The following is a 25,257-nucleotide window of genomic DNA, read 5'->3' as shown; positions in this document are numbered from 1 at the left end:
CATCCATGTCCCACAAATGAATTTTTAAGAAACGTGTTTCGTTGTTGGCTCAGGGAAGTGGCAACATTGTGGTGGCCTTCCCCTTGTTGAACGGGGTCTGGGTGGCTAGCTTGAGGAAAGCTGCCCAATAGCTCTGGCTGGAGGTCAAGTGAAGAGCACTGCATTTCAGAAACCTGCTTGCTATAGCATGCAGTTTGTTTTACTGTTGAGGCTTTATTATGTGCAACTTGTAACTAATAACTAAGTGACCGCGAAGGAGAAGATAAAGACAAGATTGATAAGGAAGAAGAAAATTAACTTTTTGCTTGGTTTGGTTTAGGGTAACACAGTGGCACTGGGGTTAGCACGGCTGCCTCACAGCACCAGTGAGATGGGTTCGATGTTAGCCAGGTCATGGTTAAAAAGGAAGTAATTCAGATACTTGTAGAGTTTAACATTGAAAACGAGTTTTTAGATAAGTTATCTGTATTTAAAGTTGATAAGGCACCAGGACTGGATGAACATAAGAAATAGGAGCAGGAGTAGGCCATCTAGCCCTTCGAGCCTGCCCCGCCATTCAATAAGATCATGGCTGATCTGTCATGGCTCAGTTCCACTTTCCCGCCCTCTCCCCATAACCCTTAATCCCCTCGCTTATCAAAAACCCATCAACCCGCGTCTTAAAAATATTTAGCGAGGCAGCCTCCACCACTTCAACGGGCAGAGAATTCCAGAGATTCACCACCCTTTGAGTGAAGAAGTTCCTCCTTAACTCTGTTCTAAACCGCCCCCCCTTTATCTTGAGGCTGTGCCCCCTAGTCCTACTGTCCTTTCTGAGCGGGAAGAGTCTCTCCACCTCTATCCTATCCATCCCATTCATCATCTTAGACGTCTCAATGAGATCTCCCCTCATTCTTCTAAGCTCTAACAATTATAAGCCTAGTTCATTCAGCCTCTCCTCATAGCTCAACCCCCTCAACTCCGGCATCAGCCTAGTAAACCTCCTCTGCACTCCCTCCAAGGCCAAAATATCCTTGCGTAAGTGCGGCGACCAAAACTGCACATAGTACTCCAGCTGCGGCCTCACCAGTGCCCTATACAGCTGCAGCAAGACCTCCCTACTTTTATATTCAATCCCCCTCGCTATGAAGGCCAGCATCCCATTAGCCTTCCTGACCACCTGCTGCACCTGCAGGCTGGGTTTTTGCGACTCATGCACAAGGACCCCGAGGTCCCTCTGCACCGTCGCCTGCTGCAGTTTTTCGCCACGTAAGTAATAGTCCTTCCTACCATTATTCCTACCAAAGTGGACCACCTCGCACTTGCCAACATTAAATTCCATTTGCCAGTTCCTGGCCCATTCGCCCAGCCCATCTAGATCCTTCTGCAGACTCTCCACACCCTCCCCGCAATTTGCCATTCCACCAATCTTGGGTGTCATCAGCAAATTTTGACACCCTACACTCGGTTCCCTCCTCCAGATCATCTATATAAATGGTAAATAGCTGAGGCCCCAGCACCGGCCCCTGGGGCACTCCACTAGTCACCAACCGCCAATCCGAATAGCACCCATTGACCCCCACTCTCTGCCTCCTATTTGACAGCCAATCCTCTATCCACGCTAACACCCTACCCCCAACTCCATGCCCCCTTACCTTCTGCAATAACCTCTTGTGAGGTATCTTGTCAAACGCCTTCTGAAAATCAAGAAAGACCACATCCACCGGCTCTCCTCTATCCACCGCCCTAGTCACATCCTCATAGAACTCCAATAAATTTGTCAGACACGACTTCCCCTTAATGAAACCAAGCTGCATCTGCTCTATCAAGCAATTCCCCTCAAGATGCCTCGCTATTTCCTCCTTGATGACGGATTCTAACATTTTACCTACAACAGACGTTAAACTAACCGGCCTATAATTCCCTGCCTTTTGCCTGCCACCCTTCTTAAACAACGGCGTAACATTAGCCATTTTCCAATCTTCCGGCACTTCCCCGGAATCCAGCGACGTTTGGAAAATAACCACCAAGGCATCCACTATCACCTCCGCCATTTCTTTCAGAACCCTTGGATGCATTCCATCCGGTCCTGGGGACTTGTCCACAATCAGTCCCTCCAGTCTGTCGAGCACCGCCTCTCTAGTAACAATAATGTCATTGAGACCCTCCTGTCCTACCATCTTTCCATCACTAACACCTGGCAAGTTATTCACATCCTCCTCCGTGAAGACCGAAACAAAAAAGTTATTCAAGGCCTCAGCCATTTCCTCATCCCCTACCACTAAGCCCCCCCTCTCATCCTCTAAGGGTCCAACGTTCACCCTAGCCAGCCTCTTCCTTTTCATATATTTATAAAAACTCTTGCTATCCTTTTTTATATTAAGCACTAGCCCAGCTTCATAGTTTATCCTACCCTTCTTTATCAACTTCTTTGTCAATCTTTGTTGACATTTAAACCTCTTCCAATCCTCTTCTCGCCCACTACTCTTAGCTACTCTAAACGCCTCCGCTTTTAATTTAACACTTTCCTTCACCTCCTTCGTTATCTTATTACCTCTCCTCCTACGGTCCTTTTTAACCATCGGAATAAATTTCTGCTGAGCACCAAGAAAGATCTCCTTAAAGATCCTCCACTGCTCCTCAGCAGACCTACCTTCCAACGCGCTCCCCCAGTCAACATTCGCCAATTCTTCTCTCATCTTTCCGTACTCCCTTCTGTTCAAACAAAGGACGCGTGTCCGGGAACCCACTTTCTCCTCCTCCATCTGCACCAGAAACTCCACCATACAATGATCACTCCCAAGAGGATCCTTCACCACAAGGTCCCTGGTTCTACCCGCCTCATTACATAACACCAGATCCAAGATAGCTCGCTCCCTCGTCGGCTCCAACACACACTGTTCAGGGAAACTATCCCGGCAGCATTCCAAGAACTCCTCCTCGAGCCCACCAGCGTCTTCCTCCCTTTGCTGTTCCTAATCTCCACCCACAACGATTCCACTTTCTGCTCTCTGGTTCCTATATCATCCCTTGCTACCACCCTGATGCTATCCTTAATCAGCAGAGCCATGCACCCCACTTTTTCCTCCCAACTATCCTTCCTAAACACTTGATACCCCTGGACATTCAGCTCCCAGTCCCTGTCACCTTGCAGCCACGTCTCTGTAATGGCCACCAGATCATATCCATTTGTGCTGATCTGCGCCACCAGCTCATCCACTTTATTCCGAATGCTTGGTGCATTTAGATAAAGTGCCTTCATCCCAGCCTTCACCTGGACCCTATTTGCCAGAACGCCACCAACCATACTCACGCCCCCTACTCCCTTTATTATTGGGACATCCTCGGCCTCTTCCCTTACCTGTACCCTCTCCTTAACTTTAGACCCCGTAATGTCACCTACCCTCGCACCCTCCCCCCCCCTAATTAGTTTAAAGCCCTACCAATGCAGCGAAGGATACTGAGCAAAGTGAGCACATAAATTGCGGAGGCATTGACCATTGTTTTTCAGTCTTCCTTAGACCTGGGATTGTTCTGGGTACCGACTGGAGAATTACAAGCGTTACAACCTTATCCCAAAAGAAGGTGCAACAGTAAGTCCAGAAACTACAGGCCAGTCAGTTTAACTTCAGTGATGGGGAAACTTCTAAGGACAATTATTCAGAACAAGATGAAATCACATGAACAAATGTAGGTTAAGGAAAACCATGGTGGATTTCTAAGGCGAAATCACGTTCAACTAACTTGCTGAAGATTTTTGAAGAGGTAACAGAGGGCGTTCATGAAGACATTGCTGTTGACGTGGTGTACATGGATTTGATACGATGCCGCACAACACACTTGTGAGCAAACCTATTGCTCATGGAATAAAAGGGAGAGTAGCAACATGAATATGGAATTGATTCAGTGGCAGGAATCAGAGACAAAAGTCTGACAACACCAGGTTTTAGTCCAACCGATTTATTTGATAGCAAACTCACAAGCTTTCGAGGGGTCTCCCTCTTCGTCAGGTGAATGGAGAGTTCTGGCCTCGGACAGAGCATATAAAGCACAGACAGTTTAGAGATTACTGATTAGAATGCGAATCTTTACACCTAACCTGCTGTTCAAGTCCTAAAGTGGCTGACAATGTGTGTGGAAGGAGCACTGATCACAGGTTAAAGAGATGTGTATTGTCTCCAGACAGCACAGTGAGTGAGGTTTTGCAAACCCAGGCAAGTCACGGGGGTTACAGATAGTGCGACATGAACCCAAGATCCCTGTTGAGACCGTCCTCATGTGTGCGGAACTTGGCTATCAGTCTCTGTTCAGCGACTCTGCGCTGTCGTGTGTCGTGAAGGCCGCCTTGGAGAACGCTTACCCGAAAGTCAGAGGCTGAATGCCCGTGACCACTGAAGTGTTCGCCAACAGAAAGGGAACAGTCTTGCCTGGTGATTGCCGAGCGATGTTCATTCATCCGTTGTCGTAGCATCTGCATGGTCTCCCCAGTGTACCATGCTTTGGGACATCCTTTCTTGCAACGTATCAGGTAGACAATGTTGGCTGAGTTGCAAGAGTATTTACCGTGTACCTGGTGGATGGTATTCTCACGTGTGATGATGGTATCCATGTCGATGATCCGGCATGTCTTGCAGAGGTTGCTGTGGCAAGGTTGTGTGGTGTTGTGGTCACTGTTCTCCTAAAGACTGGGTAGTTTGCTGCAAACAATGGTCTGTTTGAGGTTGTGCGGTTGTCTGAAGGCAAGAAGTGGGGGTGTGGGGATGGCCCTGGCGAGATGTTCGTCTTCATCAATGACACGTTGGAGGCTCCGGAGAAGATGTCGTAGCTTCTCCGCTCCGGGGAAGTACTGGACAACGAAGGGTACTCTGTCCACTGTGTCCCATGTTTGTCTTCTGAGGAGATCGGTGCGGTTTTTCGCTGTGGTGCATCAGAACTGTCGATCTATGAGTCGAGCGCCATATCCTGTTCTTATGAGGGCATCTTTCAGTGTCTGGAGGTGTCTGTCACGATCCTCCTCATCTGAGCAAATCGGTTGGACTAAAACCTGGTGTTGTCAGACTTTTGACTGTGTTTACCCCAGTCCAACGCCGGCACATCCACATCAGGAATCAGAGAGTCATGGTTGATGGGTCTTTCTTGGGCTGCAGGAAAGTTTGTAGTGAAGTTCCCCAACGGTCAGTGTTTGAATCTTTGCTTTTCCTGATAAGTATTAATGACCTAGATTTTGGTGTACAGGGTATAATTTCAAAGTCAGCTGATGACGCAAAACTCAGATGCATTGTAAACTGTGAGGAAGATAGTGTAAAACTTCAAAAGGGCATAGATATGCTGGTGGAATGGGCAGACAGGAGGCAGATGAAGTTCAATGCAGAGACATGTCAAGTGATTCATTTTGGTGGAAAGAACTTGGAGAGACAGCATAAGAGCAGGAATAGGCCATTTGGTCCCTCGGGATGCTCCACCATTCAATAAGAACGTGGCTGATCTTTTCATAGACTCAGCTCCAATTACCTGCTTAGGGGGTGCACCAGCAGAGGGACCTCATTTATATTGTGTCATTGAAGATGACAAGACAGGTTGCAAGAGCAGTTAATAAAGCATACAGTATCATGGGCTTTATTATAGGGGCACACAGTTTAAGAGCAAGGATGCCATCTTGGTCTTGTATTTGGCCACATCTAAATATTGCATCTTGTTCTGGGCACTGCACTTTAGGAAGGATGTGGAGGCATTATAAAGAGTGCACAAAAAATTCACAAGGATGGTTCGAGAGATGAGGAATCTCAGTTATGAGGCCAGATTGGAGAACTTAGGACTATTTGCTTGAGTAGAAAGAAGGCTGAAAGATTTGATAGAGATACTCAAAATCAGGAAGGGTTTGAATAAAGTAGATAGGGAGAAACTGTTCCCATTCATGAAAGGATTGGGAACAAGAGAGCACAAATTTAAAGTAATCAGTAAAAGATGCATCAGTGATATGAGGAAAAACCCTTTCACGTAGTCAGTATTTAGGGTCTGGAATGCACTAAGAGCGTGATGAAGGCAGGTTCAATCAAAGCATTCAACACGGCAGCACAGTCGTTAGCACTGCTGCTTCACAGCACCTAGGACCCGGGTTCAATTCCCGCCTTGGGTCACTGTCTGTGTAGGTTTCCTCCAGTTGCTCTGGTTTCCTCCCGCAGTCTACAAGACGTGTTGGTTAGGTGCGTTGACCCGAAAGCGCCAGACTGTGGCGATTAGGGAAAAATGGAACTCACTGAGTTGCTCATGTAGCAATCTGTGCAGATAGGGTGGACCAAATGGCCTCCTTCTGCACTGCTACAATTTTACAATTAAAAGATGAGGCATTCAAAAAATACTGGTGGCCAGACACATCAAGCAAATAGTTTCTTATATAGACAGTGAGAATTTATTCTAAACACACAGAATTGCTTGAGGGTAGACATACCACATGTTGCATCACTGAGTCATGAATAGTTTACTCAGTTCTTCAGTTTTGTCTAAATGAGATGATCTAATTTCCGGGGTGATGTTATTGGTCTTAACACCCTGAGGGAAGGAAATCTGTCTGCATTCCCAATCCTGATTTTTACTAGTGATTCTCTGTTGAAAGGAGTGCAGGTGGATGCCAGATCAAATTAAGACAGGGCTCGGCTGTCTACGCTAATAGATAAGATAAAGGCAGGGAAATTGTTTCTACTGGCAGGTGAAACTAGAACTGGGAGGCACGGCCTCAAATTAAGGGGGAGCAGATCTAAGACTGAGTCGAGGAGGAACTTCTTCACCCAAAGGGTTGTGAATCTGTGGAATTCCCTGCCCAGTGAAGCAGTTGAGCCTACCTCATTAAATGTTTTTAAAGCAAGGACAGATTCATTTTTGAACAGTAAAGGAATAAAGGATAATAAAGAATTAAGGGTGAGCAAGCAGTTAAGTGAAGCTGAGTCCACAAAAAGATCAGCCATGATCTTATTGAATGGCAGAGCAGGCTCGAGGGGCCGGATGGCCTACTCCTGCTCCTAGTTCTTATGTTCACACATGGGGAAATCAGGTAAGGCTTATCAGCAGAATCCCACTTGATTATTTATCCAGTGTCTTCCATTTTGCACCAGTGGAACTAAACAAACCAGATCTTCAGGGAAGGCCAGTAAGAAGTCTCACAACACTAGGTTAAAGTCCAACAGGTTTATTTGGTATCACAAGCTTTCGGGGTACTGCTCCTTTATCAGATGAGTGATGAAGGAGCAGTGCTCCGAAAGCTCGTGATACCAAATAAACCTGTTGGTCTTTAGCCTGATGTTGTGAGACTACTTATTGTACCCACCTAGTCCAACGCCAGCAACTCCATTTCAGGGAAGGAGAAAAACATTTCCATAGAAAGAAAATTAAAAGCATTTTTTTACTTAAATCATTCTTGTTCTGTGGAAGTCACTGAGAAGGTTAGCATTTATTGCCCATCCTGTGTTCTGCTTGGAAAGGTGATGGTGTGTTTCTCTTAAACCTCAGGGGTCCATCTAGTAAAGCTGCTTTCCATGATAGTGTCAGGTAGGAAATCTCAAGAGTTTTAACCTAGCAACTATGGAGGAGTGACAGGCGATACATATTCAAGTCAGGATTGTGTTCAGCTTGGAAGGGGAAGGTAGTTATGTTCTTGTCCTTTTTTGCATGGTGAAGATTTGGGAGGGTCTGCTGAAGAAACCCTGGTATGTTTTAATTGTCAAAATGTGGCAGAAGAAGAATGCCTCACCTCCTTTGGGATGTCCCATTGTAGTCTCTGTGGTAGTAGTAGAGTGGTATCTACTTCGCCTTTACAGTTACCCGTGTCATCATATCCCAGTTGAAAGCAGTCTGTGGCTAATGCATACTGTGGAACAACAAAGATGCACAATAAGGAAGGATATAAAGTAACGAGAAATCTGTGAAAAAATGAGGAGAAAAGTGCATTATTTGGAAAAACAAGAACTAATCTTTGAACACGTATAAGAAAACTAATACCTTTAGTGTGCAGATCATAAATATATTTTACAAAAATATTCTTAACACCTCACTCTTAACTTATCCCTCCCAACTGAGACACATTTTCTCAAGACCACCATATTACTGGAGGAACTATCCAGGCATTAGTAAATTTTCTGGTAGATCGAAGTTTGTACTCTTGACCAAACCAACCAGTTTGAATTGACACTATTTATTTGGCCAATATAAATGTTCAAAATCTGATGGTTTACTGTGTCTCAACAGAATTCAGCTACGCAGATCAGGTTCAGCCCTTGGCAGGTAAGGTTGGCTGATCTGAACAAGAGCATCAGTCGGAATGATGCAAATAACCTGAGAGCTTCTGGGGCCATGGAGGGAAGTGTAAGAAAATCAGTCAGGAGTCCAGTCCCGATCACTATTCAAAGGTTCCTTCTCAGCACCAAAAAAACCATGAGGAATTTAGTCCTTCACATCAATCTCACGCTCAAGACAGATGTCCTTACTTGTATAGTCAACTCAAACGTCACCCTCCCAAAACGCTCTAAAGCTCCCACAAACGGAACTCGAGGCCACTCAATGAACAGAAAGTTGAACAGCTAGTACGACCTTACATCGTTTAATCTCCTTGTCTAATAATTTTCCAGTCCTACACCCACCTTCGACAGTTATCAGAAGCAAACTGGGGAGTATTATCAGTCAGTACTGAACTGTATTTCAATGCTCAATGCATGTTTGTCTGTCTGCAGTGTGACTAAAGAAAGATTGGAAACTTGGGGTCAACTTAGTTAGAAAAGCATGAACTTTAAATCCTCACATCAATGAGAACTGCAAGTTCTTCCCTCTTCTGTATCATTGGGACATTTCCAACATTTAAAGTCTATATAAATGCAAGATGATGTTGCTTATTGTTTTCCTGACACAAACATGCTCAATATGTTATTATTGTATGATTGTACATCAAAGCTATAAACTTGGAAAAGGCCATAAATTAAATAGAAACTCAACCTAACCCCATTGTTACTGAACTCTGGTCTACTAAATGATCCTGGCTGACTGTACTTCGGTTCACCATTGCAGCTGGGATGTTAAATTTTTGACATAAGGGTCCTGTTAATTTTTGACATGGAGCAAAGCAGAACAAATGGTGGTGAACACAGGATGGAAGAAGGGCAACGTGGCACAGATCATTCCAAAAGAAATCAACCACCAAAGCGTAACGCTGCACCACCAAGCTGGAGATGCTTTCAACGCAAAATGCAAACGAAATGAGAACACGGTGAATGAAAGACGACACAGGAAAAAAGAAGTGATTGATAAAAAGATTTATTCAACAATATTAAAAAAAAACTGTATAGTCAGTTAACTTTTTAAAAAATGATTTTACACTGCAAAGACTCTGCTGCACATCCACACCAAGTTCTTTTTATGGAAATGACAATGTGTTACTGCTGTTTCGACACTGATGTGTGGAAGAACCATCTGTGGAGATAAATAAGGAAAGTTTGTTGCTTCACTCAGTCAATGAAAGAGCAAAATTTGGCTGAAATGTTGAACATTACTAAGTTGAACTCATGAAAAACAAACTGACTGTAAGACCAAGAATACTTGCATGTGCTTTAGCCAGATATCTGCAAGTGGCTGTAGCATTCTAAGGTCAGACAATTTTAAACAAATCTTTCCATACAATGCAGAAACAAACCCTAATATTAAGGCAATGAAGTTATTAGAATGATAAAGGAGCTTTAACGTTGCAATTGTTAACCATATCTAACTGAGACAGACTCTTTAAATGTAACTTAAGATTGATGACTCTAATCTGGTGCGGTGACAATAATCTCTCCCTCAGTGTCAACAAAACAAAGGAGATTGCCATTGATTTCAGGAAGCGTAAAAGGAGAACATGCCCCTGGCAACATCAATGGGGACAAAGTAGAAAGGGTTGACAGCTTCAAATTTCTAGGCGCCCAGATCGCCAACAACCTGTCTTGGTCCCTCCACGCCGACACTACAGTTAAGAACGCCCACCAATGCCTCTACTTTCTCAGGAGACTAAGGAAATTTGGCATGTCGGCTACGATTCTCACCAATGTTTATGGTGCACCATAGAAAGTATTCTTTCTGGTTGTATCACACCTTGGTATGGCTCTTGCTCTGCCCAAGACCACAAGGAGCTATAAAAGGTTGCGAACATAGCCCAACTCAGCAAACCAGCCTCCCACCCATTCACTCTATCTACACTTCCAGCTGCCTTGGCAAAGCAGCCAGCATAATCAAGATCCCCACGCACCCCGGATATTCTGTCTTCCACCTTCTTCCATTGAGAAAAAGATAAAAAAGTCAGAGATCACATAGCAACTGACTCAAGAACAGCTTCTTTCCTGCTGCTGTCAGACTTTTGAACGGACCTACTTTGAATTAAGTTGATCTTTCTCTACACCCTGGATTTGACTGTAATACTACATTCTGCATTCTCTTGTTTCTTTCTCTATGAACGATATGCTTTGCCTGTATAGTGTGTAAGAAACGATACTTTTCATTGTATACTTATACATGCGACAATAATAAATCAAATAACCTCCTTGTTCAACAGAGAGAAAGATTTCCTTCATGCACAGGGTGCATCAAAATCAGTTACAATTTTGCTGTGTGGCTAACTTCCAGAAGAAACTCTTACCCTTCTTTCTATTTTGTCCCTTTTTTTAACCTAATGTGTCACATAGGGCAGAACAGTGGCACAGTGGTTAGCACTGTCACCTCACAGCACCAAGGACTCGGATTCAATTCCCAGTTTGGGTCGCTGTCTGTGCGGAGTCCGCACATTCTCCCCGTCTCTGCGTGGGTTTCTTCCAGGTGCTCCGGCTTCCTCCCACAGTCCAAAAGTCATGCTGGTTAGGGTACATTAACCATGTTAAATTCTCCCTCAGTGTACCCAGACAGGCGCCATAGCGTGGTGACTAGGGTATTTTCACAGTAACTTCATTGCATTGTTAATGTAAGCCTACTTGTGACACTCTTGTTAAAACATTCAGTTTTACAGGGCAGATTTTTACGGCCCCGCTCATTCCAAAACCGTAAAATCCCACCTAAGGGCAACAGACCTGTGGGCAAGGGGCGGTAAAATTCCAACCATTATCTTTACTTTCCATTTCAGACTTCTCACTTTCCTGTGTTCCTCTGTCGTCCCATCACGCTATCTATTCCACCCACAGAACGAGAATCAATGGGTGGGATGTCCCAGCCCTTCCCGCCAAAGTTGACCCCGGTCAAAAGCAGTTCAAAAAGGTTACTGGAAATTCGCTTTGTTACAAACTCAAACTTCCTCCGTGAAATACACAAATTAAGACGGGCAGACAAGTTATGATCTCCCCAGGGATACAAATACAATTACAGCAGGAATTGAAGCTACAGAAATTGGTCACGCAATAGCTGAAACTGTGTTAAACGAAAGGTTAGAGGATTCATAAAATAGTGAACTTACCAGAAAAGAAGTACTGGAGGAGAATCAAGGTGCTTCTTACACAAGGTAAAATACTTCAGCTGTTCTTCAGCTTTCATTTCCTTAGGTACACAGGTGCCTTTTCTGTGGAACTCAGTGTTACCTAGTTATTCAACACAATTTTCCTCTGATATTTTGCGAACAGAACGTGTGATAGAATTTTATTTAGGCTGCAACACACTAAAGTCATCAATGACTTTTAAATAGTTGGTCTTCTGACATCTTGCGCTGAGATTAAGTTGGACAGATTGACCATGCTAAATTCTTCCTCAGTGTACCCGAACAGGCATTGGAGTGTGGTGACTAGGGGATTTGCAGGGTTCATGTAAGCCCATTTGTGACCACAGAAACCACAGAAAAATAAACTTTAGATATAAATGTGTGTTTTATACAGCTGTTTAGGTACCTTGATTGCTACCATTAAAATAATGTGCTTCTGTTGCATGTTTACACTCAATATCATTTTACCATCTAGACAGAGTTCAAAACCAAGTCACATGCAAAGGATCAGGTTTTGCTGCTGTCTGAAGCAAGGTGGCACAGTGGTTAGCACTGCTGTCTCACAGCGCCAGGGTCCCGGGTTCGATTCCAGGCTTGGGTAACTATCTGTATGGAGTATGCATGTTCTTCCCATGTCTGTGTAGAATTTGCTCATTCTCCCCGTGTCTGAGTGGGTCTCCTCCGGGTTCTCCGGTTTCCTCCCACAGTCCAAAAGACATGCTGGTTAGGGTGCATTGGCCATGCTAAATTCTCCCTCAATGTACCCCAAACAGGTGCCAGAGTATGGCGACTCAGGGATTTTCTCACTAACTTCATTGCAATGTTAAGGTAAGCCAACTTGTGACACCAGTAAATAAACAAACATTCATACACAATTACAGCTGGTGAATTCTAACAGGATTATTTTTGTGTGTGAAAAATGCTTTTGTCTGGATGCTGCAAAGTATGGCAGATTTCCATTGTCGAAACTGTTCAAAACTCCAACTGTATTCCTCTTCCATTCACAACCTGAATGGTCCAATCCAACAGTCCTGCTTAAGATTCTCCTTATAAAAGCCCATCCCCTGACTGCTTTGCTAAACTACATGATAATCGTGATCAAGAAAAATGACAAAACCTGGTAAGAATCTTGCAACCATACAGTCTTGTGGAAAAGCCATTTGACACTACGTGCACTGACTCTTCAAAAGAGTTCCCCCATTGAAGAGAAGAAGAGAAGAGAACAACCCAGCACGGGAAACAGGCCCTTCGGCCCAACGAGCCCGCGCCGCCGCATCGCCCTACACCTATTGGTCTTATTCCCAGCTCTTTTGTCATCTTCAACTGGAGCGGCATGGTAGCACAGTGGTTAGCACTGCTGCTGCACATCTCCAGGGACCTGGGTTCGATTCCTGGCTTGGGTCACTGTCTGTGTGGAGTTTGCACATTCTCCTCATATCTGTGTGGGTTTCCTCCAGGTGCTCTGGTTTCCTCCCACAGTCCAAACATATGCAGGTTAGGTTGACTGGCCATGCCAAAAAATTGTCCCTTAGTGTCCTGAGATGCATAGGTTAGAGGGATTAGCAGGTAAAATATGTAGGGATATGGGAATAGAGCCAGGGTGGGATTGTGGTCAGTGCAGACTCGATGGCCCAAATGGCCTCTTCCTGCACTGTAGGGTTTCTATGAACATAGAACAATACAGCACAGAACATGCCCTTCGGCCCTTGACGTTGAGCTACGTCCGAACCCAAGATCAAACTATCCCGCTCCCTATCATTCTGGTGTGCTCCATGTGCCTATCCAATAACTGCTTGAAAGTTCCTAAAGTGTCCGACTCCACTATCACAGCAGGCAGTGCATTCCACACCCCAACCATTCTCTGAGTAAAGAATCTACCTCGGACATCCCTCCTATATCTCCCACCATGAACTTTATAGTTATGCCCCCTAGTACATCCACCCGAGGAAATAGTCTCTGCATGTCCACTCTATCAATCCCTCTCATCATCTTATAAACCTCTATTAAGTTTTCTCTCATCCTCCTCCGCTCTAAAGAGAAAAACCCCAGCTCCCTCAACCTTTCCTCATAAGACCGACCCTCCAAACCAGGCAGCATCCTGGTAAATCTCCTCTGCACTCTCTCCAATGCTTCCACATCCTTCTTATAGTGAGGTGACCAGAACTGAACACAATATTTCAAATGTGATTCTATGATCATAACCCTGCAGTTATTCCCTATTCAAGTATGTGGAAAATTCTCTTGGAATTTACTATTAAATCAGCTTCAACTACCCAAGTGGTGCATTCCAGATTATAACCACACGCTGCATGAAAATAATTCACTTCTCATCTTTGGCTTTTTTACTTTAAATCTTTACACTCTGGTTACTGACACTCCTGCCAACACATTCAAACATACAAATTAGGGAAAATTAGGGGTAGCACAGTGGCTAGCATTGGAATAGCAAGGGCTAGAAAATGTTGATTGGTTGCAGTTTATTGGTTCCCCCTAACAGTAGCTACACTGTTGGAAAGAGCCTAAAAAAAAACGAATGGAACCTGTAAGAATCGCAATGTGATGTGGGGCAGCATGGTGGCATCATGATCAGCAGTGTTAACACTGCTGCCTTACAGTGCCAGGGTCCTGGGTTCGATTCCAGGCTTGGATCACTGTCTGTGTGGAGTATGCATGTTCTCCCCATGTCTGTGTGGGTTTCCTCCTGGTGCTCCAGTTTCCTCCTTCAGTCCAAAGGTGTGCGGGTTAGGTGGATTGTCTGCGCTAAATTATCCGTTAGTGTCAGGGGGACTAGCAGGATAAATATATGGGGTTACAGGGAGAGGGCCTGGGTGGGAGTGTTTTCAGTGGAGGCTCAATGGGCAAACAGTCCTCCCACAAAAGACATGTTGGTAAGATGCATTGGCCATGCTAAGTTCTTCCTCAGTGTATCCTAACATGCGCCAGAGTGTGGCGAATAGGGGGTTTCCACTGTAACTTCATTGCAGTGTTAGTGTTAATCTACTGTGACACTAATAAATAAACTTAAAACTAAGATTTCCAGGAGACATCTGGTAAGGTGCCACATCAAAGGTTACTGCAGAAAGTAAAAGCTCATGGTGAATGTTGGCAGGGATCGAAGATTACTTAGTTAACAGAGAGTAGGCATAAATGGGTCATTTTCTGGTTGACAAAATGCAATGAGTCATGTACCACAGGGATCAGTGCTGCGGTGTCAATTTTTTACGATGATAGAAATGACTTGGATGATGGGCCCGAAGATATGATTGCTAAATTTACTGATGACACAAAGATAGGTAGGAAAGTAGGTTATGAAACTGACATGAGGTGGCTAAAATTAGTCAGTAATAAATTACTATAGGTTCTGGAGAACTTGTACAACTGCTTTAGAGTAAAAACCCAGATTGATTTATTACACATTTGCGTATGTTGGTTAGGACACTTTGCTTAACAGAGTAAGGAATAGTTTAGTTACCTCCCACAGGTGTCCTATGATTGGTGCATCAGCCCAGGAATGTTCTGCATTTAATCCCACTTTGCCATTTGCAAACACAACAAAAGTGAATGACTTGTCAAACCATCTGCAGGGGAAAAAAGATAATAGCATTCATTTAAACTTGTTAAAGATTGTGGAATCGTCTACATAGACGCATATTGTTGGCTCCTTCCTCCTCATACAGTGTTCAATGCACAACTCAGAATAGTCATGCAACTTTATCCACTGATAGGCAGCACGGTGGTTAGCACTTCTGCCTTACAGCGCCAGGAACCCGGATTCAATTCTGTCCTTGGGTCACTGTCTGTACGGAGTTTGCACTTTCTCCCGGTGTCTGCGTGGGTTTCCTCCGGGTGCTCCAGTTTCCTCCCACATTCCAAAGGTGGGTTGACCATGCTAAATTGATCTCAGTGTCAGGGGAATTAGTAGGGTAAATATGTAGGGTTATGGGAACAGGTCTTGGATAGGATTATGGTTGGCATAGACTTGATGGACCGAATGGCCTCCTTCTGCACTGCATGGATTCTATGATTCTCTGCCAACATCACTCCCAGGACAGATGACACACAATTTTCCTGACTTACTTGCTTTCAAATTCTTTCCTACTTCCACTAAAGCTTTCACCAAATAAATCTTGGCCCAGCATACTGAGCTATGCAACACCAGACAGATCTCCAGTACATCCTGGAACTCTCTCATCCATGACACGGTCATTATCACCTACTTCATTCATAAATCCAGATGATGGGCTATAGTGCAAGATGGACTAATAATAATAGTCGCCCTAGTCCCAGATGGTGGTGATATAACCTGAAGAACATCACAGCTCAGACAAGGTAAAGAGGACAGGGCCTTTATGAATAATCTCAGACAATACAGGAATTGAACCTGTGCTACTCTGCATCACAAACCAGCTGTCCAGCCAATTGAGCTAATCTACTCCCGCTGATAATAGCAATGAAATGGTCAGTTGCTAAGTTTATCAGCCTTGCTTTAGTGGTGGCACTCTTGCCTTTGAGTCAGAAAGTCAGCAGTTAAAGCTTCAGAATACATACTATAGGTTGGCATGGCAGTGCAATGCTGAGGAGGTGCTGCACCATCTTTCAGATGAAGGCCTCACCTCTCATTCAGATGGCTGCAAAAAAATCCCATGGCACTATCTGAGGAAGAGCTAGAGCGTTCTTTAGGCATCTGAGCCAATATTCATTCCTCCAGCACAATCACTAAAACAAGTTATCTATTTACTGATCTCATTGTGACCAATGGGATTTTGCAGTGCACAAGTTAGCTGCAATATAGAACATAGAACAGTACAGCACAGTACAAGCCCTTCGGCCCTCAATGTTGTGCCGAGCTATATCCAAACCCAAGATCAAGCTATCCCACTCCCTATTACTCTGGTGTGCTCCAACCGCCTATCCAATAAGCGCTTGAAATTTCCTAAAGTGTCCGACTCCACACCCCACCCACTCTCTGAGTGAAGAATCTACCTCAGACATCCCTCTTATATCTCCCACCATGAACCTTATAGTTATGTCCCCTGGTAACAACCACATCCACCTGAGGAAATAGTCTCTGCACGTCCACTCTATCTATCCCCCTCATCATCTTATTAACCTCTAGTAAGTCGCCTCTCATCCTTCTCCACTCTAAAGAGGAAAGCCCCAGCTCCCTCAACCTTTCCTCATAAGACCTACCCGCCAAACCAGGCAGCATCCTGGTAAATCTCCTTTGCTCTCTCTTCAATGTGCTGCCAAAATTACAACGGTTCATATCACTTCAGGAATACCTCATAGGCATCCTTGGGTTGTGAAAGATGTTACATGAACTCAGGTCTCTCTTGATTCGGTGAGACCAAGTGGAGATTTTAAAGAGAGACGAATTTGACAGATTGACAAACCTGGCGAGGAAGAAATTAAAATAATGAGGATGCAGGGAGAAGGAAGTGTATGCATGACAGCAGAGTTATCAGTTTAGAAGGAACATGAGAGGGAAGTTCAGAAAAGCAGCAAGTATAGAAGTGGAGGACTGGAGTAGACCATAAGACATAACTGCAGGAATTTGACCCATCGTATCTGCTCTGCCAGTCAATGAAATTACTGATCTGATAATCCTCATGCCCACCTTATCCTAGAATCCATGATTCCCTTACTGATTAAGGCACAGTGGTTGGCACTGCTGCCTCACAGTGCGAGGGACCTGGGTTCAATTCCCAGCTTGGGTCACTGCCTGTGTGGAATTTGCATATTCTCCCCGTGCTTGTATGGGCTTCCTCCTGGTGCCCCAGTTTCCTCTCACGGTCCAAAGATGTGCAGGTTACGTTAATTATCCTTGCTAAATTGACTCTTAGTAACAGGGGGATTAGCTAGGGGAAATGCATGGGGTAACGGGAACATGGCCTGGGTGGTATTGTGGTCGGTGCAGATTTGATGAGCCAACTGGTCTCTTTCTGCACTGTAGGATTCTATGGTTCTATAAGTTACAAGGGGGCTCAGGTTCAAGGTGAGAGTGGGAAAGTGTAAGGGAGGTGTGCGGGAGGAGCTTTTCATGCAGAGAATGATGGGAGTCTGGAACACGCTGCCAGAGGAAGTGGTGGAAGCAGGCACATTAGCAACATTTGAGAGTCATCTGGGTGGGTACATGAATAGGGAAGGCAGAGAGGGATATGGTCTGAGTATGGATAGAAGGTTTTTTTTTAGTTTAATTAGGGCATCATGATCGCACTGGCTTGGAGGGCAGAAGGGCCATTCCTGTGCTGTACTGTATGATCTGACTGGATGATGGTGCAGGCTTGAGGAGCTGCATGCCATGCTCCTGCTCCTATTTCTTATCTTCTTATCTTTGACTATAAAATAAACACTTACCTGTCATAGCACTTCCCATGTAGCAGTGACTTGGCATATTCATCCAGTGACTTCACCTCATTGTTCACAAATAAATCAAATTTACTTTCATCCAAAGTGACGAAGAACGCTGCTCTCTCCACGCTCTCCATTGAAGACTTGTTCTTCCCGGAACTGAAGTATGATTTCCGGGCCTTAGCCCAGGGAACTCTGCTCAGCAATGGAACAGAAGAGAAATAACATCAATCCACTTCCAACTTTTCTCCCCTATTTCCCCAAGGACTAAACTAATAGCAATTCTGGTCCATAAACATAAGCAACCTGTCAGCAATCCTGTTCAATTGTTATTATTCCTCCCGTACAAGCCAGAATATTGACTACCAGTAGTAAGCGGATTTTCAGCCAGTCAGGCCAACTTCGAAAACCTCTAAAACATCGGGCGGGACCCGAATGTGAAAGTCCTGCCCCCGTTTCCAACAGATCCCAATTTTACTGACTCCCTGCATAAGGGAGCAGAGCGTGACTCACACAGGCAAGAAAATCAGGCTGATGAGCTTTAGGTGTCCAGATCACCAACAACCTGTCCTGGTCACCCCATGGCGACACTATAGTTAAGAAATACCACCAACGCCTCAACTTTCTCAGACGACAAAGGAAATTTGGCAGATCAGCTACGACTCCCACCGACTTTTACAGATGCACCATAGAAAGCATCTTTTCTGGTTGTATCACAGCTTGGTATGGTCTGCCCAAGACCACAAGGAACTACAAAAGGTTGTGAATGTAGCTCAATCCATCATGCAAACCAGCCTCCCATCCATTGACCGTGTCTACACTTCCCTCAGCAAAGCAGCCGGCATAATTAAAGACCCCATGCACCCCAGACATTCTCTCTTCCACCTTCTTCCTTCGGGAAAAAAATACAAAAGTCTGAGGTCACATCAGCTTCTTCCCTGCTGCCATCAGACTTTTGAATGGCCTTACTTTGCATTAAGTTGATCTTTCTCTACACCCTAACACTACATTCTGCACTCTCTCGTTTCCTTCCCCATGAACAGTATGCTTTGTCTGTGTAGTACGCAAGAAACAATACTTTTCACTGTATGTTAATACATATGACAATAATAAATCAAATCAAACTCAAGCCATTTGAAACATGCGCTGAATCTAAACAGACCCAATACTTTTTCACGGCTCCAGCGGCTTTACCCCACATTGTGGGAGTCCTGAATTTATGCAGTAAACGCTCTTAAAAGGTGGAGAAGATGTTTGTGTCACAAACTTAAGTTTCTTTTAAATCCATAACCCATTAAACATGAAAGAAAAACAGGGTGAATTGCCATTTAGTTTTAAAAAATCATCTGTTCTTGCAGTTACAATTTTTTTTTGTTGACATTTCTCAAGTGCCATGATTACAGCTGAGGTGATCATGAATGCTTGGCTGAGTTTCAAAAACCACAAGTGCGCTTAGCTCAGTGGGGATTGCTGAGTTCATGTTTTGAACGACATTTAAAGAAATTGTTAAAGAATCAGCTGTCTTGGCGTGGTTATTGTAAAGATGTTTATTTTTACAACAGATTTAGCTTTAAGAGATTTAAAAATCTTTGAATGGGTTTCATGTTTTTTCAGTATCAAGCCTATATGAGTGAGACCAAGAGAGAAAATGCTGGAAAATCTCAGCAGGTCAGGCAGTATACGTAAGGAGGCAAAAGAGCTGACGTTTTGAGTCCAAATGACCCTTTGTCAAAGCACGAGTGAGCTGTGAAAGTTTATGAGTGAGAGCTCTATTAGGCTGTGTTAAGTTATTTTCTTTCATCTCCACATGTCCCCTGAGGTCTGTCCAAAGTGGATACAGGATGAGTGGTTATGGAAGTGGCATGGGTGTATGAAGTGGGGGCATGGGACTAGGTAGAGAACATGTGAAGATAGGTGGGGGACATGGGGAGTGGATGGGGGAGACTGGGGGTGGGTGAGGGCTAGACAGTCTACAAGCTTCTAAAATAACTGGGATGAAATCCCCAAACAACTGAGGTAAGCCTTTGAACCAGGCCATCTCAGTACCCGCACCCCTCCCAATTCACGTAGCCGCTTACAATCTCCTTCTGAGAGCAGTGGCCCCAACTCTTTCACCTCCAGAGTGAAAGTTGGCTGAAACTGAGTCCTTTAAACCGTGGCCGGTCTGCCAAGTTGGCAAATTTCCCGACTCACACTATCTGCCACGGTGATGAAATTCGACTGTGGGATCCAGCTGCTGCCCAACTGATTATGTTCCTCAGTCCCACTCTACTCTAGTTAGCACTACGGCCTCACAGCACCAAGGACCCGGGTACGATTCCGGCTTTGGGTGACGGTGTGCAATCTGCGTGTCGCCCTGAGTCTGCATGGGTTTCCTCTCACAGCCCAAAAGTTGCACAAATTAGGTGAACTGGCCATTCTAAATTGCCCGTTAGTGTCCAAAGACGTATAAGTTAGGTGGATTAGCCAAGGTAAATTTTTATAGAATTATAGAATCTTACAGAGCAGGAGGAGGCCATTGAGCCTGCAATGACCTCCACCCCACCCAGGGCCTATCCCCATAACCGCATGCATTTACCCTAGCTAGTCACCTTGACACTAAGCATGTCAGAAATTAAAGAGCTCCAACATCTTCAAATGTTGATTTATTCTACACCCCGCCTCAGTCAAACAGCTCACTGACACTCACTGCAAAGTTGGATGATGTTCCCGATTCTTGTAGGGAAACATATTCAAAATGAGGAAGCATCCCCGGAGGGCAGAAAGAACAAGCAGCAAAGAAAAAAAATGTCCAAAGCTCGAGCTCTCACCTGTTTCCTGCAGTCAGCGCAGCCAGGTACTTCTCACCAGGCTGAGGCGAGGAATTCTCATTCAAGATGTGCTGGAACTGTACCTGGAGCTCACCAGGATTCAGAAGGCGTCCGCCTTGATACACCCAAACCTTAAAATAACGGCCCTTGTGATAGACCACAACGTGCTTGCTGTCCACGCGGTGTTGTAATTGGTCTGTAAATTCAACAGGGTTGGTGAGTACAACCAGCATGGTTCATTTTTATATGAAAAGTACTGAGATAGCAAAGGTGTACGTTCGCAACTTTCTGTACGAAGCAGTGCCTCGTTCGCAGATGCCTCTAGATTAGACCCATTGGTCCATTAAAATCAATGAAGCTGCTGGGGAAACCCTCTTATGCCACCACTCCAGCAACTTACATCACTGGAGCAGTTTGCCATGAGAGGAAATTCAAAGTGTTCAGGTGCTCACAAGTCAGTAAGTGCATGACGACGGGAAAGAGCTTTTGCTCCTCTTCTAAGGAAAGGGAATACTTTGTACAGCAAATACCCACCCAAATGTCTGTCAGCCACGAGGCTGATGCCTCGTTCATCACGTGACAGATGGAGCCACTGCAGATCGTCAGCAAAGCTAGGAGGCCATCTGAGATCTTTAACATTCGATAATCAAGCAGAAGGGGTCTGAGTTGCTTCAATTTTTAGACAGGCTGCAACCAGTGCCCTCACCAGAAATTGTGAGTTATTCCTGGATCTAGGCACTTTCTAACACTGTACAGCCTTGAGATAAGATCGCTTAGAACAAGACTGAAAGGGATCTGCCTTTGAATATTGTCAGCCGACACCCAATCCTTCAGGCCTCGGCTCTAAACAGCTGAACTGAAAGGCTCACGCCTCAAGCTACTCCTCACAGCCTCATTGTTCTGAGAGCACAGTATAATCACAGCACAAAGTTTATCTGCTAAAATTCTCAGCTGCAGAAAAGAATTGACATCGTACCTGACTCTACACCTGGAATGCGGCATGTATTGAAAACATTCTCATACTGATTAGAACACAAGGGGACAACACCTCGAATCAACAGCTGAAGAGAGGCAGAGAAAAACAGGAAAGAATAACACATGGAACATGCAGCAGAAATTGCAAGCAACACATCTACAAAACGGGAGAGAAAGAGGAAACAAAAACTGCAGCTCAGATCCTTCCACCTGCAATAGTATAAACAGAGACGATCAACACATCGCAACTCTGGCCATTCGAGGTACCAGGAAAACGTGCCAGCAAGGTGGACCTTCTAACAGGATGTGGGAACGTGTGGGGGGAACAAAATGGGAGACAGGGGCTGAAGTGCAAAACTTTAGTAGCAGATGGGAACGTTTCTTTGTATGTCATTTGCAGCAAGGTCAGAAAGACCAAGTTTGCCACATAATAGTGAGCAGACGAAACTGTTCCCCAGAGTAATGATGAACTGGAACCAAAGCAGAAAATGCTGGAAAATCTCAGCAGGTCTGGCAGCATCTGTAAGGAGAGAAAAGAGCCTGACGTTTTGCGTCTTTAACAAAGCTTTAGCTTTGACAAAAGGGTCATCTGGACTCGAAATGTCAGCTCTTTTCTCTCCTTACAGATGCTGCCAGACCTGCTGAGATTTTCCAGCATTTTCGCTTTTGGTTTCAGATTCCAGCATCTGCAATAATTTGCTTTTATTTAATGACGAACTGGCTCTTCTTTGTAACATGGGGCCAATTCAGATGGCGATGATCATGGGATCCATCTTAACTTTGTTACCTGATTCAGAATCATTAGAAAACTTGGCTCAACTATTCATTTTGTTAAGCAATGAAAATAATTTTGTGCTGAATTTTGTGTTCGGGATTATTGGTCACCGCAGGACATCAGATCTGCTAGGATTCTAATGTAAGTGTCAGGTTTTGCTGCATTTGAAAATAAAAATATTTTGTCTCTGTATAATTCAGTAGCTGATTTCATTATTTTGGAACATTTGATTCCTTTAAATCCCAATCCAACTTCCTGCCCAGGATAATTACACTTGTGAATCAGAAACTTGCTCAAGAAATCTTATACTTCCAGCAACGAACATGGATTGACTCAAGTGTAGCGCAGGCTGGATGGAGCAAATATCTTCAGCATCTGCTCGTACAAATCATCTCAAATTTAGAAGGGAGTTGCTCTACTGAATCACATGATTGCCAACATTATGGTTTCTCTGGGTTGTGCTGTCAATTTTACATAGTAGGCTGAATTTTGTCAAGGATTTGGGACTGAGCAGAAATGTTCCGAATGGTGCAATGAAACGGCAATCTGTGCACCACCCAATTCTGCACTGACTATTCCTGCCGGTTGCGAGGATAAAGAGGATACAAGCGATGGGACATAAACAGAAGTCCATCAAAACCTGAATGAAAGTGATAGACTTAACTCTTCAGGCTGCACAACCTTCAGCAAAGGTCCAATGGATTATCTCCACCCAAAGTATTGGGACGGCATGGTGGTTAACACTGCTGCCTCCCAGCGCCTGGGACCTGGTTCAATTGCCGGCTTGGGTCACTGTCTGTGTGGATCCTGCCATGGTCCCCTTTCTGCATGGGTTTCCTCCGGGTGCTCCGGTTTCCTCCCACAGTCTGAAAAGATGTGCTGGTTTGATGCATTGGCCGTGCTAAATTCTCCTTCAGTGTACCCGAACAGGTGCCAGAATGTGGCAACCAGGGGATTAACACTGCATGAAATTACTGTGAAAATGTAAGCCTACTAAATACTAACTAAGTAACTTGAGGAATAATTTATAGAGTTGGAGAAAACTCAAGTCTGGGTGTTTCTATCCGTGAAGTTGCATCAAAAGTGAATGGGTTTTGGTTGGAAATTAACAAAATATTAAAAATAAATATAAATCCCGCACAAACACACACTCTTAGACTCTCATTCTCTCATATACACAAAACAGTAATTTTAGACAAAGGTCCCAGGATTGATTCTTATTAATCAATTTACAAACCAGATTGAAAAGTTGCTGCATGGGGCTTTTCTTTGTTACTGCTTAGTCAACAATCGTGAAAACAATTGATCTGAGCACCAGGCAAGGGAAAGAAATGCTCCACACTGGGCCATTGAAGGGCTGAGAGGTTAATTTACCATGTACGTGAAAGCTTGGTTTCACAGTGCCAACATGGTACAAACCTTGGACTGGGGTTTTTTTAAGCTTTCCCAGGTCTGGGCTGCTAATGGGACTGGGTACCCTCGAAGAGGCCTATTGCTCCGACGGGTCAAGTGATGTTTTCAGTAGATAGCAAGGAAAATGAAAGACAGTCTCAAATCACGAGAAAGACATAACAAGAAATTTCACTCAAAGAGTAATTCAACAAAAAAAAAAGCTGAAGGAGAGAACTTGAGGGAATAGATTCCACCGAGACACAAACAGGGTCCCAAGGCCCAGTGTAAATGCTGCTGTGAGAAGCATGAAGAGAGCATTGATCATTCAGGCATGCTACACAATTCAGGAATTCAACAGTGACCCTCCTCTAACACTGACAACCAGCGATAAATCCTAGCAAATTCAGATTTTTTTTTGTTTTAAAAGACTTCTTTTTAATGCAGTAAGTGGATTTTTCTTCCCTGGTCACCCCTGCTGACAATCTGTTCTAGACTACAATGGACTCTCGAATCTTACAGCTGCTCCAGCTACAAGCATCAAAACTGCCCAACAAGAACATCATCATTGCATAGTGTGGTGAAACTCAAATACTGACCTTTGGAATGTCGGGAACTCTGATTCCTGACCAGCTGTGGGCCTTCCACACGTGTGCCAGTCAGGATATGGCTGCACGTGCTCAGTTTGCGTCCTGTGCGTTCTTTAGGCCTGGTATCTACAGGCCTTCACAGTGGAAAGAAGCAGAATGGCGCTAATGGTTAGCTGATTTGATGACAGAGCGCCATGGCACTGAGCATGTCCCAGGGAGCAGGACACCAGAGGAAGGCAGGGAGAGGTCGCAGAAAAAAGTCCCAGGCAGGGGCAAAGATAGGGAGCAGAAAGAGGTCCCAGAAGTCATACAACCATAGAACATTACAGCTGAAGATCAAGCACATCAGTTCAAGGACATTGCTTCAGGAGTTCTTCAGGATAGTGTCCTAAGACCAACAATATTCAGTTACTTCATTAATGATCTTCTTTCCATCAGAAGGAGGCATATTCATAGATGATTGCACAATGTTCAGCATCATTCATGATTCCTCAGATACTGAAGCAGTCCATGTCCAAATGCAGCAAGACCTGGACAATATCCAGGCTTAGGCTGACAAATGGCAAGTAACATTTCCATCAAACAAGTGCAAGGCAATGACCATCTCCAACAAGAGAGGATCTAACCATCATCCCTGGGCATTCAATCACACTCCTTCATTGAATCCCCCACCATCAACATCCTGAGGGGAGGTACGGTTATCATTGACTAGAAACTGAACTGGGCTAGCCAGATAAATACAATGGCTACAAGAGCAGATCAGGAGGCTGGGAATCCTACGGTGATTAACTCACCTGCTGACTCCCCAAAACCTGCCCACCATCTACAAGGCACAGGTGAGTAACGCAATGCAATACTCTCCGCATACCTCCAGGGTGCAGCTCTTAACAATGCTTCAGGACAACGCAGCCTGCTTGA

General features: G+C 44.5%; 1 protein-coding gene across 5 annotated transcripts in view; it reads right to left on the bottom strand.

Annotated features, from left to right (window-relative positions):
• Nucleotides 1-25,257, bottom strand: part of LOC145361714 (carnitine O-palmitoyltransferase 1, liver isoform-like) — a 107,641-nt gene that overhangs the window by 21,521 nt on the left and 60,863 nt on the right. For 3 of the 5 annotated variants that reach the window (XM_080217633.1, XM_080217634.1, XM_080217631.1), the window contains exons 10-13: nt 20,611-20,806; nt 17,807-17,995; nt 14,922-15,027; nt 7,724-7,840 (exon numbers count right to left, since the gene is read on the bottom strand). In XM_080217633.1, the coding sequence (XP_080073759.1) occupies nt 7,724-7,840; nt 14,922-15,027; nt 17,807-17,995; nt 20,611-20,806 (608 nt within the window). Of the gene's footprint in view, nt 1-7,723; nt 7,841-11,270; nt 11,553-14,921; nt 15,028-17,806; nt 17,996-20,610; nt 20,807-21,586; nt 21,672-25,257 lie in introns of those variants that run through there. The other 2 variants (XM_080217635.1, XM_080217636.1) reach the window with 2 other exon arrangements.

The sequence above is a fragment of the Carcharhinus amblyrhynchos genome, chromosome 35 (genome assembly GCF_965287045.1).
Source record: "Carcharhinus amblyrhynchos chromosome 35, sCarAmb.v2.hapA, whole genome shotgun sequence".
NCBI lineage: Eukaryota > Metazoa > Chordata > Chondrichthyes > Carcharhiniformes > Carcharhinidae > Carcharhinus > Carcharhinus amblyrhynchos.
This window is presented reverse-complemented; position numbering and strand designations above follow the sequence as displayed.